This window comes from Astatotilapia calliptera, chromosome 2, assembly GCF_964374335.1.
Source record: "Astatotilapia calliptera chromosome 2, fAstCal68.1, whole genome shotgun sequence".
NCBI classification, from domain to species: domain Eukaryota; kingdom Metazoa; phylum Chordata; class Actinopteri; order Cichliformes; family Cichlidae; genus Astatotilapia; species Astatotilapia calliptera.
In genome coordinates this window covers 36,930,972-36,943,531 of record NC_137423.1, presented here as the reverse complement: position 1 = coordinate 36,943,531, position 12,560 = coordinate 36,930,972, and the positions used below count along the sequence as shown (strand labels likewise).

The window sequence follows — 12,560 nt, the reverse complement described above, 5'->3', positions numbered from 1 at the left end:
GATGTCACAAAACAATTTAATGCCTCAGAACCAAAACAGCTCTGAGAAGGTTGGAACCTGAAAACCTGAGTTTATAAAATATAGCCATTGGCCATGCCATCAGCTGGTTTTTACTTTGCACCTTGAGGCCTTAACATTGGCATTTTGGTTATTTTAGTTTTGACTTGTTGGAGAAAGAAGTGTGAATATTTAGTCGGGTACCAGCTTGGTTAGCATTTAGCATGGTTCCATCTCACAGACCTGAGACAAGTCTCTTCAGGGTTGAGTCGTTAAGGGCATCTGGTCTAAAAACACAAACTGGAGCGACCCCCTGTGTATAGGGGAGCAGCTGAAACAGCATTGGCTCTATTTTCAGCTCCTGAGATTGCCACTTGGTAAAAACGCATCATAATGTCATCTATTTAAATTATAAATGGCAGAGAATGCAGTCAGTCCTGAATAGTAAAGTGTTTTTAGTATTAGCCCACATATTATAAACTGTGTAAAACATTTTGAAAATTTCATTTGGAACTTTTTTACTTTATTAGTTGGACTCAAGTCTTCAAGGGCCTAATTCAGATTTCAGAAGCCTCAGGAGGCCAGACGTTGTCTCATAGTGTTTGGGGATTTACAGTTTAATGCATAAGGATAACTTTCCACCACTTTACGGCTGAGTCGGTGTCTGTATTTATATTAAAGGAATCGTTTGACATTTTCTGAAATATGCTTATTCGCTTTCTTGAAGATTCAAGTGGGTAAGAAGATTGATTCCATCCATATATCTCTTGAACATTAAGCTTTTTCTTTCTTTTTTTAACTTTTATAAAGAGCCAGACTGGCTACTTCCCCATCTTCTGGTCTTTACTATAAGCCAAGCTAATCACCCTTCAGCTGTAGCTTCAGATGTGACAGTTCAGTCGTCCTTTTTATTCATCAGACTCTTTGTGAGAAACTTTGAGCGTTTATTAGTTTTCCTCTTTTGCTGGTAGTTAAACTAAGTTTGCCTATTTACCATGATTTGAGTATTAATCCACATGCACTTAAAATTCCAAATTGGTTTATTGACTCTAAAGAAGATATTTGTTCTCATATTTCTTGCATTAATTTCACGTCTGGTATTTTGTGTGCAGGTGTCCAGAAATGTGCTGGAACAGATCACCAGCTTTGCCTTAGGGATGTCCTACCACCTGCCTCTCGTCCAGCACATTCAGTTCATCTTTGACCTCATGGAGTACTCCCTTAACATTAGTGGCCTCATAGACTTCGCTATTCAGGTACTGGCACTTCAGTCACATTTTATGCAGACAAATCAAGTTAACTTCACCGTTTACTCAGCGTCATGTGTAAACATCTGTTGACTGTGTTGCGCAGCTTCTGAATGAGTTAAGTCTGGTGGAAGCAGAGCTGCTGCTGAAGTCATCCAGCCTGGTGGGCAGCTACACCACAAGCCTGTGTCTGTGTATTGTAGCAGTGCTGAGGAGGTACCACTCCTGCCTCATCCTCAATCCTGAGCAGACAGCCCAAGTTTTTGATGGGTATGTTACAAGTTTTAATGTTTGGAAAAGCTCATTTTATACCAGTTTAAATTGCAGTCGGTGGACCAAGACTGTGTTGTCATCTTTCTGCTAGATAAACTGAAATAGAGATTTCATCACACCCATAAAGGGATGTTTGCAGGGTTAAGGCTTCAGTTAAACTTGTAATTAAAGTAGTAAAGAGAGGATGCGTTTAGTCATTGCAGAGTTAAAGAATTGTTGTTGGTTTGCACTCATTCAGAAAGGCATTCACTTGACTTTAATTGGGATTTTTATACCGCAGGGATGCTGACGGTGCATTTGATTCCTGAATGCTGTGTACCGTAAAACACTTAACAAACGCCTCTTAATTGCACCTCTAAAGCGCCGTTATTACCACAGTATATCTCTTTCTATTCTTTTGTGGAAACACATGTTCAGATTTTATGTGGCAGGCAATTTCTTGATTTTTAATGATGCAGGCCAACAGGACCCTCATAACCTTGCGTATATGGTGCATTGTTATTACAGTAGTGTTTTCATTAGTGGTTTTTAAATGGATTTTATTACATTTTATCAGAGTAACACCGTTTCCCTGTGCTGTCCCATCACATCCTCCTGAGCAAGAAATAACCAACTTTTTCTTTTCATAACTGAACGAATCACATTTTCGTTGTATTGACAGGTTACGCATTGTGGTGAAGTCAGGTGTGAACCCAGCAGACTGTTCCTCTGCTGAGCGTTGCATTCTGGCCTATCTGTATGATCTCTACACCTCCTGTAGTCACCTCAAGAACAAGTTTGGTGAGATATTTAGGTAAGGGGAAAAAAAAACTTGTGTAAATGCACAGGAAAAAATGCATAGACTCATAAATTATGCTAGAATAGAATAATTTGAACCCACTTTTGAACTAATATGTTTGTTTGTTTTTATTGCTCGGTGCAACATAATCTCAACTATTTGTTTTTGCCTTGTGTTCTACCACAGTGAGTTTTGCTCTAAAGTGAAGAACTCCATCTACTGCAATATTGACCCATCAGACTCCAACATGCTTTGGGATCCTATGTACATGATGGAGGCCATCGCCAACCCCTCAGCCAACAACTTCAACCACTCCGTGATTGGCAAACTCTTGAATGACAGCCCACCCAACCGCTACAGCTTTGTCTGTAATGTGCTAATGGATGTGTGTGTGGATCACCGAGACCCAGAAAGGTGCGTTACTCCTGCTGGGCTACGCGGGTGTAGGGCTCGGATTGCTGCACTACTGGACTTTGGTTTCATGACATGTGATGTGCTTTCAGGGTGAACGATATTGGGATCTTGTGTGCGGAGCTGACGGCATATTGCCGCTCCCTGAGCGCCGAATGGCTCGGCATTCTCAAGGCTCTTTGTTGCTCCTCTAACAACGGCAACTGTGGCTTCAATGACTTGCTGTGTAACGTAGATGTAAGTTTCTTTTTAAAGTAAACCTGTTTTCCTTATTTTCTCTTATGCATATACTCTCAACAGTGGTCGAGGCTCATATTAAGCAAAGCAAATGCTAGTTTCTTCCGAAGTTTCATAGTATTTTTGGTTTTTTGGGTTGGTTTGTTTTTTCTAAATTAGGGAAGAATGTTTTTTCACAAAACACGTGTTAAATTTGATCTCTTTACTTGTCTTGTGTCCTTAAGGTTAGCGATTTGTCCTTCCACGATTCTCTGGCAACCTTCGTAGCCATTCTCATTGCCAGACAGTGCTTGCTCCTTGAAGACCTGGTTCGTTGTGTTGCCATTCCTTCCCTTCTCAATGCAGGTAAGAGTTTTTAAATCCCATGAATTCGGGTAAAGGAAGTACTTTATGCCATTGTTTCAAATATTATTGGTCAGATGACGGGAGCCTTGATCACATTGGTGAAGTTTACAGTTGTAGTACTAAAACAGAATCCACAGGAGCTTGATGCTTTTGCTAGCTCGTTTTCACAAGTTCAGTTAGGGATGCCTCAATTGTGAAATTGTTAAAGTAACAATTTGTTATTTTCCATCAGTAAACATCACATTGTTGATCAGCCGGTATCAGACAGAAAGGACATTTTTGGCAGACGCAGATGTCCAGCTGAGATATCGATTTCTCCGTGGTTTCCACTATTCGTCAAACGCTTTAAGTTTTACAATCTACAATTCAGCTCCTTATCTTTTCAAAAGTAAAATTAGGCAAACCAAGTAAAATAAATGTGAAGATTAAAAGAAAATAGAAAGCACTGAACCAAGACAAAAGGAACAAGTAACTATGTTATGTGTATATGCAAGAGTTGAGGTTTAATTCTGATCGTTTCACAAAAAAAGAACAATAATGACACAACTCCATCTTTTGATTAGATGTAGCTTTGTGAAGTTTCAAGGAGTGCGCTCTTTATTCCATGTGACATATGAGGACTCTGAAGTTTTGTGACCTACACAACTTCAGTCCCAATAGTGCATTTAGACGTTCAGTTTTGTCCACCTAACTAATGGGATGCATTTCATTGCCTTATTTTAGCATTGTTCTAGAGATGGTTAAACTCTGTCATCGGTGTGCTCCACTGCTAAACCCAAAATAATAATAATGTATACTTTATTGCTCACCGTGGAGAAATTACTCTCTCTGCATTTAACCCATTCACTCAGTGAAGCAGCGGGCAGCCACTAATCAGGCGCCCGGGGAGCAGCGTGTGGGGTACCTCAAGGTAGCCGTTCAGTGGATTCGAACCCCCGATCGTGGGGCGACCACACTACCTACTGAGCTATCCCTAAGTATCATATTTGAATATGATATGTGTGTGAAATACTTGTCTAATAATAGATATGGATAAGTATACTTCTTTTATGTATTATTTAAAAACTGCCCCCTGTGGGAGTGTTTTCTTTAAAACATTCTTTATAGTAAAGCCCATTTGTCCACTAAATCTCTCGCTTACATTTTTCCTTTAGCCTTACTTGCGTTCTCTATACCACTTTCCTTCCAAGCATCTCTATATAACCGCACAGGCATTGGACATTCTATAAATGAGTGAGCAGCACATTTCAGCCTGGCTCACAGGAAGGAATATCCAGCTTTATAATGCATTAGTTCTATCAAAGGGGAGAATAAACGTGACGGATTTGATCTGGGTCCACAAAGCCTCGGTGCAGTTTGTGCTTTCGCCAGAAAAGTGCCTCTCTCCCTGCTGTTAATCTTTTTTTCCCTCCCAGAGTGGAGACAAAGCCTCGTTCAGCCATGCTGTTTGGTTGCATTTGGCTCATGTTATAACACTACTACATGTGCCAAATGCCAACAGCTCTCACTTGTAGTAAATGCTTTGTTCTCACTCCCTGTTTCACGACAACAGCTCTATGAAAATTCATCTTTATCTTGCCTGATGAGGAGCCTATCTAGGACAGGGTTTAAATTTAGATGTGTGACTTTGATGTAGTGGATTGTGTAGCCCATCCAAAAAGAAAAAAGGAGTGAACCTTCCTGATGCGATGTGAAGGAACTCGGTGTTAATCAGAGCATATGTTTTGATCCGTGACTTCAGCCTGCAGTGAGCAAGACTCTGAACCAGGAGCCAGACTGACCTGCAGAATTCTGCTGCATCTTTTCAAGACACCACAACGCAACCCTGTCCCCCAAGATGGCGTGAAGTCAGGTAGTGAGCGCATCTACAAACGTTTTACCATTTTTCTCAGCTTGAAACAAAGCTTGTCTTAAACTGGTGTTATAACTTTGCAGACAAGGCTTCAGTTGGTATCCGGTCGTCTTGCGATCGCCACCTTCTTGCCGCCTCCCAGAACAGCATCGTGGTTGGAGCTGTATTTGCTGTTCTCAAAGCTGTGTTTATGTTGGGTATGACTATTTATATTCCTCTTATATAATTTAGAGCTTAGAGTGCACCATGTAAAAACTGGTATCAAACACAGGCATAATCAGTTTTGCCAAATGTTTACTGATTGGTTTTGCCGGCTCCTTCTTGTTGCAGGTGATGCTGAGTTGAGAGGCTCAGGGTTGTCTCACACCGCCGGCCTCGACGACATATCCGAAGGACGCAATGTCTCGATCGAGACGGCCAGCTTGGATGTATATGCGAAGTATGTTTTGAAGACCATCTGCCAGCAGGTGAGAACATGAGTTAAGATGGTGTGAATATAGTTCACAGTAAAATGGCTAAAAAAAGATTGCTTTTTACTTTGAGAACTTTGGTCTTATCTTTGGTGCATTGTTTTTGTCAGAAAGCTTTTGTGAGACAGCAAATAGTAACTGATTATTCTTATTTTGTACTTCACGTAGCCAGAGGTGCATAAAAAGCATGAATGAGATCATATTCTGCACCAGATGTCACTTAGATATGAAGGCTGGAGGAAGAGCTGGCAGCTCTTCAGATCTTAGAGGAATGTACTTGCTCTGAGACCTCATGAAATTTCCAAAATATTTTTTAGTCAGCAGCTCTGTTTCATAAGAATTGACCCATTGCCCTGTTTTCATTACCACTCACTTAGCTTTAGTCATGCTTGTTTTGGATGACAGAGTTTATCTTGATACTTGAACCTGAACGTGGGGGTCGCTGAAGTTGTAGACATTTCCCACTTTATGCCTTTTCCCTCGTTTTTCAGGAATGGGTTGGAGAACGCTGCCTGAAGTCTCTGTCTGAGGACAGCAGTGCCCTCCAAGACCCGGTGCTGGTGAACATTCAAGCCCAGCGACTGCTGCAGCTTATTTGCTATCCTCACCGCCAGCTGGACAGTGATGACGGTGACAACCCACAGAGGCAGCGTATCAAACGCATCCTCCAGGTAGAGGGGAAAAAAAAGTTCACATGATGCATGAAACTTTGTTTGCCGTTTAGAACGAGCGTGTTAACTGTAACAGCTTTAATGTGTCTGAAATCATTTGTTATCAAGTTGTTGCTTGAGTTGGATTGGTGGAGTGTTGCTGCCCTCTCCTGGCTAAGTGAGGCTTTTAGGACAGGAGTGTCAAACTCATTTCATTTAATGGGCCACCAGAAAAAATCGTATCAGTAAAGAAAAACATGCCCCTGTTTTAAAATACAGACACACAGTGAACTGTTTGTTTACATAATGAATTATGAACAGCCTTAGTTGCGTAAAGTATCACAGGCTGTTTTTAATATTCACATTATGTCCCTTTACATGTGGTTTAAAACAAAGCAGAAAATCTAACATGTTTAGGACATGGTTTAACACAGGACTAATGCCTCAACTATCCATAACCTGTTCATGACAGGTTGTTAATTTCTACCACAAGAATAGAATTTAACAGTAATCCTTTCCCTGATGCAGAATATGGACCAGTGGACGATGAGACAGTCATCTCTGGAGCTGCAGCTGATGATCAAACAGAGCACCAACAATGTAAGTGTTATCTGCTTGTTTTGGGGGGTTTTTAAAAAAAGAAAAGAAAACAACATAATCGTGGGATTTCTGTTATCAGACATATCAGATTATTTCTTATCTGTTTTCCTTTAGGAACTCTACTCTCTCTTGGAGAACATAGCCAAGGCCACTATAGAGGTGTTCCAGAAATCAGCTGAGATGAACTCCAGTAACCCCTCAGGGAACGGGGCAGCAGCCCAAGGAGGCTCTGCATCTAATAACAACAGTACCACAAGCAAAATGAAGCCTATTTTAAGGTGCGTCTCTCCTCGGGTCTTGTTAAAATTTGTTTGTTTTTTTGTTGTGTCTGGACATTTATAAGGAAAAAATCATAGCCATTGCATTTGGGTTTGAATACAGCGATGCTGACGTGTAATATTTCTTATCTGCAGCTCATCAGAGCGATCGGGTGTTTGGCTGGTGGCTCCGTTGATAGCCAAGCTGCCCACGTCAGTCCAGGGCCATGTGCTAAAGGCGGCAGGAGAGGAGCTGGAGAAAGGGCAGCACCTTGGCTCTTCTTCACGTAAGGAGAGGGACAGGCAGAAACAGAAAAGGTATGTGGCAAACTAACATTTCTTTGTCGTTAAACCAGTTAGATTTCTTTGATCTGGAATCTCAGAAAGAAATGTTTGGCAGGAAGGACATTTTTCATTTTGTAGCACTTACACATGTTATGAAATCTCCAAAAACTCAGTCTGCCCACTTCTGGACAATGATTCCTTTTTCATCAAGTGAAATTTGTTTTCCTTTCACAGTATGTCTCTGCTGAGCCAGCAGCCGTTCCTGTCTTTGGTCTTGACCTGCTTAAAAGGGCAGGATGAACAGAGGGAGGGTCTCCTCACCTCCCTTTACAGCCAAGTGCAGCAGATTGTCACCAACTGGAGAGAAGACCAGTACCAAGATGACTGCAAGGCAAAGCAAATGATGCATGAGGCACTGAAGCTACGACTGAATCTTGTAAGCGTTTTTAAAGAAGAGACAGCTGGTTTAAAAGAAAGAAAGAATTGCATGAATTAAATCAAATTACAAAGAAGGCAAAAAAAATCCACATTGTTTTATAATCTTTGTGGGGAGAAGTACCTAACATTCACACTAGGGCTGGGTATCGTCACTGATTTCTAGAATCGATTCGTTTCTGATGCACAAAGTCCCGAATCGATTTGATCTTCGATTCGATGCGATTTGAATCGTGGAAATTTTGCCTCAGACAGTCAGAAATATTACAATTCAGATCATGCATCAGTACATTTCCATATTTTTATATCTATAAAACGAACGCTGACACTTGCAAGACTTGATCAAAGGTGTATAAGCGTCACAGCAGATGCCTTTGTGTCAAAGTAGCTGAGGATAAAACAAAAACGTGGAGGTGATTCTCCTGGGATTTTATGAAAATATTCTGCAGTCGATCAAAAACGAAAGAAAACCATTAATCAACATATGAACATTACCTGATGCTGCTGAAGTGAAGCAGAGCAAAGTTACAGAGGTTTTATTACAGACACAGCTGAGCGTTTTGCAATTTTGCATAATTTTAAAAAGTTTACATTTGTTCAGTATTGAACGGCAGAAATGAGGCTTTCGTTTCAGAAGTAAAAGGGAAAAAAACAGCGTCCGACAGCGCTGTAAACAACGGTAGACTTGTGCGTAACAAGCAAGCGAATAATGCAGAAAACGGGTTTTTAGACAGGAAACTGTTCTTGAAGTACAGAGAGAGAGAGAGAGCTGTGCATGAAGTGTGATTTTTATCCTGGTGGAAGCAAAGCAGCAAAACTAAGAGTGAAATCACGACGATGTTTATGTGAAGCGTAGTTTGGATCTTCTTTTGCTGTATTTTGCTGTAAACAGTATTGTTTGGAGAGAGATAAAACCTTCAGCTTCATAATCACCGCAAAAAGGGCGTGAACACAAAGCGCGACCCGCCGGAACATCGGAATCAGCGAGCTGTCGGCTTTCAGCCCCGACCGTGTCCGTGCCGTCGGGTGAGAAAGTCACATCTCACTGATTCTGATGCGTCGGCGCTTTGTGTTTGTCTTTGTGCAGAGTCCGTGTTCCTGCTCTCATTGACTGTTTTAGCTGTTTGGTGGTTGTAGAAATTTTGTGAGGTTTAGCCTGAGATTCTGGCATTTCGGCCAAAAAAATTTCTATTAAAAAAATCGATTCAGAATTTTAATGAATCGATATCACGTTATCCAAACTAGAATAAATCAAAAAGCAAAACCCACCCCTAATTCACACCCTTGCAAAGTCATTGAGAGCAACTAGCATTCGGTATCTGAAATCTTTGGCATGCAATCCACTGGAGCAGCCAGGGATCGAACCAACAACCTTTTGATTATCTACGTCTGTAGCCACAGCCACCCGTCCAATCATAGGATGCATCCTTCAGTTTATTATGAGGAAACAGAGATGTTGTGTATCAGTGCTACTTTGTATCTCTACATCATTTGCATTAAATTGGTGGACACTAGCACACAAGTTTCACATTTGAAACTATGATGTATTGTTTTAGAGAAGATGGTGCTGAACAAAAATGTGATTTTTGGCTTTACATTTGAGTGGGTGTAAAATGGATTTTGCTGATGTTTTTAGCAGAGCATAAATTTGTTTTTCAGCTCTGAAACATTTATATTTGAAGTTAAAGTAATTTAAAAAAAAATGTCCAAATTTTAAAAGAGTGAAATTTTGACCGGCTGCTATGTGCTGTGAGGGCACATAGTTGGTTGCAGGGTAAAATTTTGCATGGCTTCATTTAATATATGGATTATGAAGCAGTCATGTGGAAACAAATCAAATCTTAGTAGATTTGGTTTGTTGAAAGCTGGAATGACCCAGCGTTTATCGTGGAAAAAAGCTGAGACCAATAAAAGAAATGCAAGCAAGAACATCTTTCATGTGAGCACTATTTAAAATCACCTGTTTTTCTTCTTCTCCCATCAGGTCGGTGGCATGTTTGATACAGTGCAGCGCAGCACGCAACAGACCACGGAGTGGGCGGTACTACTCCTTGACATCATCAGCAGTGGCACAGTGGACATGCAGTCCAATAAGTAAGTGTTTGCTTCAAAGTAACTTCTATTGAAATATTGGCACATTATTTCTTGAATTGGACACCATGAGCTGGATTCTCCAGCTGCTAGCACTTGACCTGCATTTTTAACAGTTACAGTCGTATTTTGCTTTGCAAGAAACTGTGGAGTACCATCTAATGTCACTCGTGAATCTTTGAATAAACAGTCTAATAAACTATAGTTTGAAAATCTTGAGTGTTCCTACTGGGCACTGACTTTATCTAACTGACTAACTCTGCTTCTGTCCAACAGCGAGCTCTTCACAACAGTGCTGGACATGTTGAGTGTGCTGATTAATGGCACACTGGCTGCTGACATGTCCAGCATCTCTCAGGGCAGCATGGAGGAAAACAAGAGAGCCTACATGAACCTGGTTAAGAAGCTCAGGGTAGGATGAGCACAGTTTCCTCACTTATGCAAGATTTTGTTACTGTGTATAATACTTTCCATGTGTGATGTTATGTAATGCTCAACTGTGGTCCTTATTATGAAGGATAAAAAAAGTCACTCTCTGAATAAGTATTGCATGAAATATATTAACCATGTCATTTAATTTTCCATTTAATTGTATTAACTCGTTAAACTGTTTTTAAATGCACGTATTTATTCCTTTTTAAACTTGTATTTACTGCTAAATGATCAGTAATATTAAGTTACTATTACATGATTATTAAATTACTTAATACAATTAGTAAATAAATACCAAAATAAATAAATTCAGTGTCAAAAGAAAAATGTTAATGCATGATCTGCTTTAGAAGTTACTGCGTATGTAACAGCGACTTCCTGCTTTCCTTATAAGTAGTAAAGGTGTATTAAGTAGCGAACTCGCCAGATTAAAGGGTGAGCGCCGTCTATAAAAATAACCACTTGAGTTCAAGTTAAAAATGAGACTGACCACATTGTTCAGAGTGACAAAAGTGAAACAATTGCTTTTTCACCTTAAGTGCAAAAGGCTTGTTTACTTTGAAGACTAAAGGTCATGGTTAATTCTAGCTGTAACTATCTTGGTTATTGATCATTTTGCATGTGAAGGCAGCCAAAGTAATGGCTTTGCTCATGTAGACATTAAATGAGAAGAACTGCATTTTGCCCATGTAAAGTTTTATTAACACTCACTCCATCTGTTTTGTGTCCACAGAAAGAACTTGGAGATCGGCAGTCAGAAAGTTTGGAAAAGGTTCGCCAGCTTCTGCCGCTGCCCAAGCAAACCCGCGATGTCATAACCTGTGAACCTCAGGGTTCGCTGATAGACACTAAGGGCAACAAGATAGCTGGCTTTGAGAAGGAGGTAAACACTTTCTTTTTATTTGTCAATATACATCCTGTACATTAGGCTTAAAAAATTAGATGTACACAGTTTTTATATTTTGAAAGAGGGGTAGAGAAGTATGTTGAAGACAACTAAAGATGCAAATACTGCAGCTTGTAAAGATAAATACAAGTTAAGGTCACAGGAAAACCAGATAAATCTGCAACGAACTGATGCTAACTTGATGATTTTGAATTTAGCAAGAGTTTAGTAAGTTTAATTTGTCTCTGATCTATCAGGGTCTTCAAGTATCTACTAAACAAAAGATTTCTCCGTGGGATGTTTTTGAGGGTCTGAAACACTCCGCCCCTCTCTCCTGGGGCTGGTTTGGTACAGTACGTGTGGACCGTAAGGTGACTAAATTTGAGGAGCAGCAGCGATTCCTCCTTTATCACACCCACCTGAAGCCCAAACCACGTAGCTATTACCTGGAGCCTCTTCCCCTACCCCCTGAAGAGGAGGAACCCCTGACACCTGTCTCACAGGAACCAGAGAAGATGATAGAGGTGGTGAAGACGGAGAAGAATGTAGCCACTGTGCCACCAGAGTCCAACAAAAAGTCCAAGTCCAAGAAAAAGAAAACTCCTTCTAACAAAACAGAGGTCTGTTATCCTGCCAATTGATGTTTTTGCTATTAAATATGAGAGATCATTATATTTGAAACATTGATTTCCAAACTTAAATAAATACTTTATCCTCTGTGACTAGGACTATAACCGAACACCAGGTCCTGCATATACAAGTATGGCACCAGAGTTGATGCAGAACCCCACATATCCCAGGACCATGCCCTATAATCCACAGAACGTGTACACACAGAGCCAGCCTCTACCTCCAGGTCAGATTACAGGTCAGATAGTAACTGCAGGATACTCTCATCATTATGACTTATGCTGCTGTAGCACCCAAGAGGAATTGCCACAGCTGGAACATCTGGGATTGAGACTTGTGTTTTATTTGTTTCTCCACAGGAGGTCCAGGTTTAGATGTTCCATACAGACAACCAAACCGCAGCCAAATTAGCAAAATGATGCCCGCTCGGCCTAGTTATCCAGGCATGATGCCAGGCATGCCGGGAAGCATGCCTGGCATCATGGGACCAGACAAACAGTACCAAATGACCTTTAAGCCCCATGCTACCATGCCACAAGGCCCGAATCTGCGACACCAACTACAGGTCAGACTGGTGAGTCTGTACCTCTGACATGTCAAGCAATACTTACTCCTTGAGAATAGTTGTGCCACCTTAGCACTATTTAGTAAACTTAAACAGACGTAGTTTGTGTTTAACTGCTG

At 40.7% G+C, this 12,560-nt stretch overlaps 1 protein-coding gene across 10 annotated transcripts in view; it reads left to right on the top strand.

Moving 5' to 3' along the window:
- med12 (mediator complex subunit 12) overlaps positions 1 to 12,560 on the top strand; it is a 32,111-nt gene that overhangs the window by 15,133 nt on the left and 4,418 nt on the right. For 4 of the 10 annotated variants that reach the window (XM_080289611.1, XM_026146343.2, XM_026146362.2 and 1 more), the window contains exons 18-37: positions 1,110 to 1,253; positions 1,351 to 1,514; positions 2,179 to 2,310; positions 2,482 to 2,709; positions 2,799 to 2,943; positions 3,168 to 3,288; positions 5,030 to 5,140; positions 5,224 to 5,337; positions 5,471 to 5,607; positions 6,102 to 6,281; positions 6,789 to 6,860; positions 6,975 to 7,138; positions 7,274 to 7,435; positions 7,637 to 7,838; positions 9,822 to 9,931; positions 10,205 to 10,340; positions 11,094 to 11,243; positions 11,504 to 11,866; positions 11,973 to 12,114; positions 12,236 to 12,450. In XM_080289611.1, coding sequence (XP_080145737.1) covers positions 1,110 to 1,253; positions 1,351 to 1,514; positions 2,179 to 2,310; positions 2,482 to 2,709; positions 2,799 to 2,943; positions 3,168 to 3,288; positions 5,030 to 5,140; positions 5,224 to 5,337; positions 5,471 to 5,607; positions 6,102 to 6,281; positions 6,789 to 6,860; positions 6,975 to 7,138; positions 7,274 to 7,435; positions 7,637 to 7,838; positions 9,822 to 9,931; positions 10,205 to 10,340; positions 11,094 to 11,243; positions 11,504 to 11,866; positions 11,973 to 12,114; positions 12,236 to 12,450 — 3,192 coding nt within the window. The remainder of the gene's footprint in view (positions 1 to 1,109; positions 1,254 to 1,350; positions 1,515 to 2,178; positions 2,311 to 2,481; positions 2,710 to 2,798; positions 2,944 to 3,167; positions 3,289 to 5,029; positions 5,141 to 5,223; positions 5,338 to 5,470; positions 5,608 to 6,101; positions 6,282 to 6,788; positions 6,861 to 6,974; positions 7,139 to 7,273; positions 7,436 to 7,636; positions 7,839 to 9,821; positions 9,932 to 10,204; positions 10,341 to 11,093; positions 11,244 to 11,503; positions 11,867 to 11,972; positions 12,115 to 12,235; positions 12,451 to 12,560) is intronic. The other 6 variants (XM_080289622.1, XM_080289617.1, XM_026146379.2 and 3 more) reach the window with 3 other exon arrangements.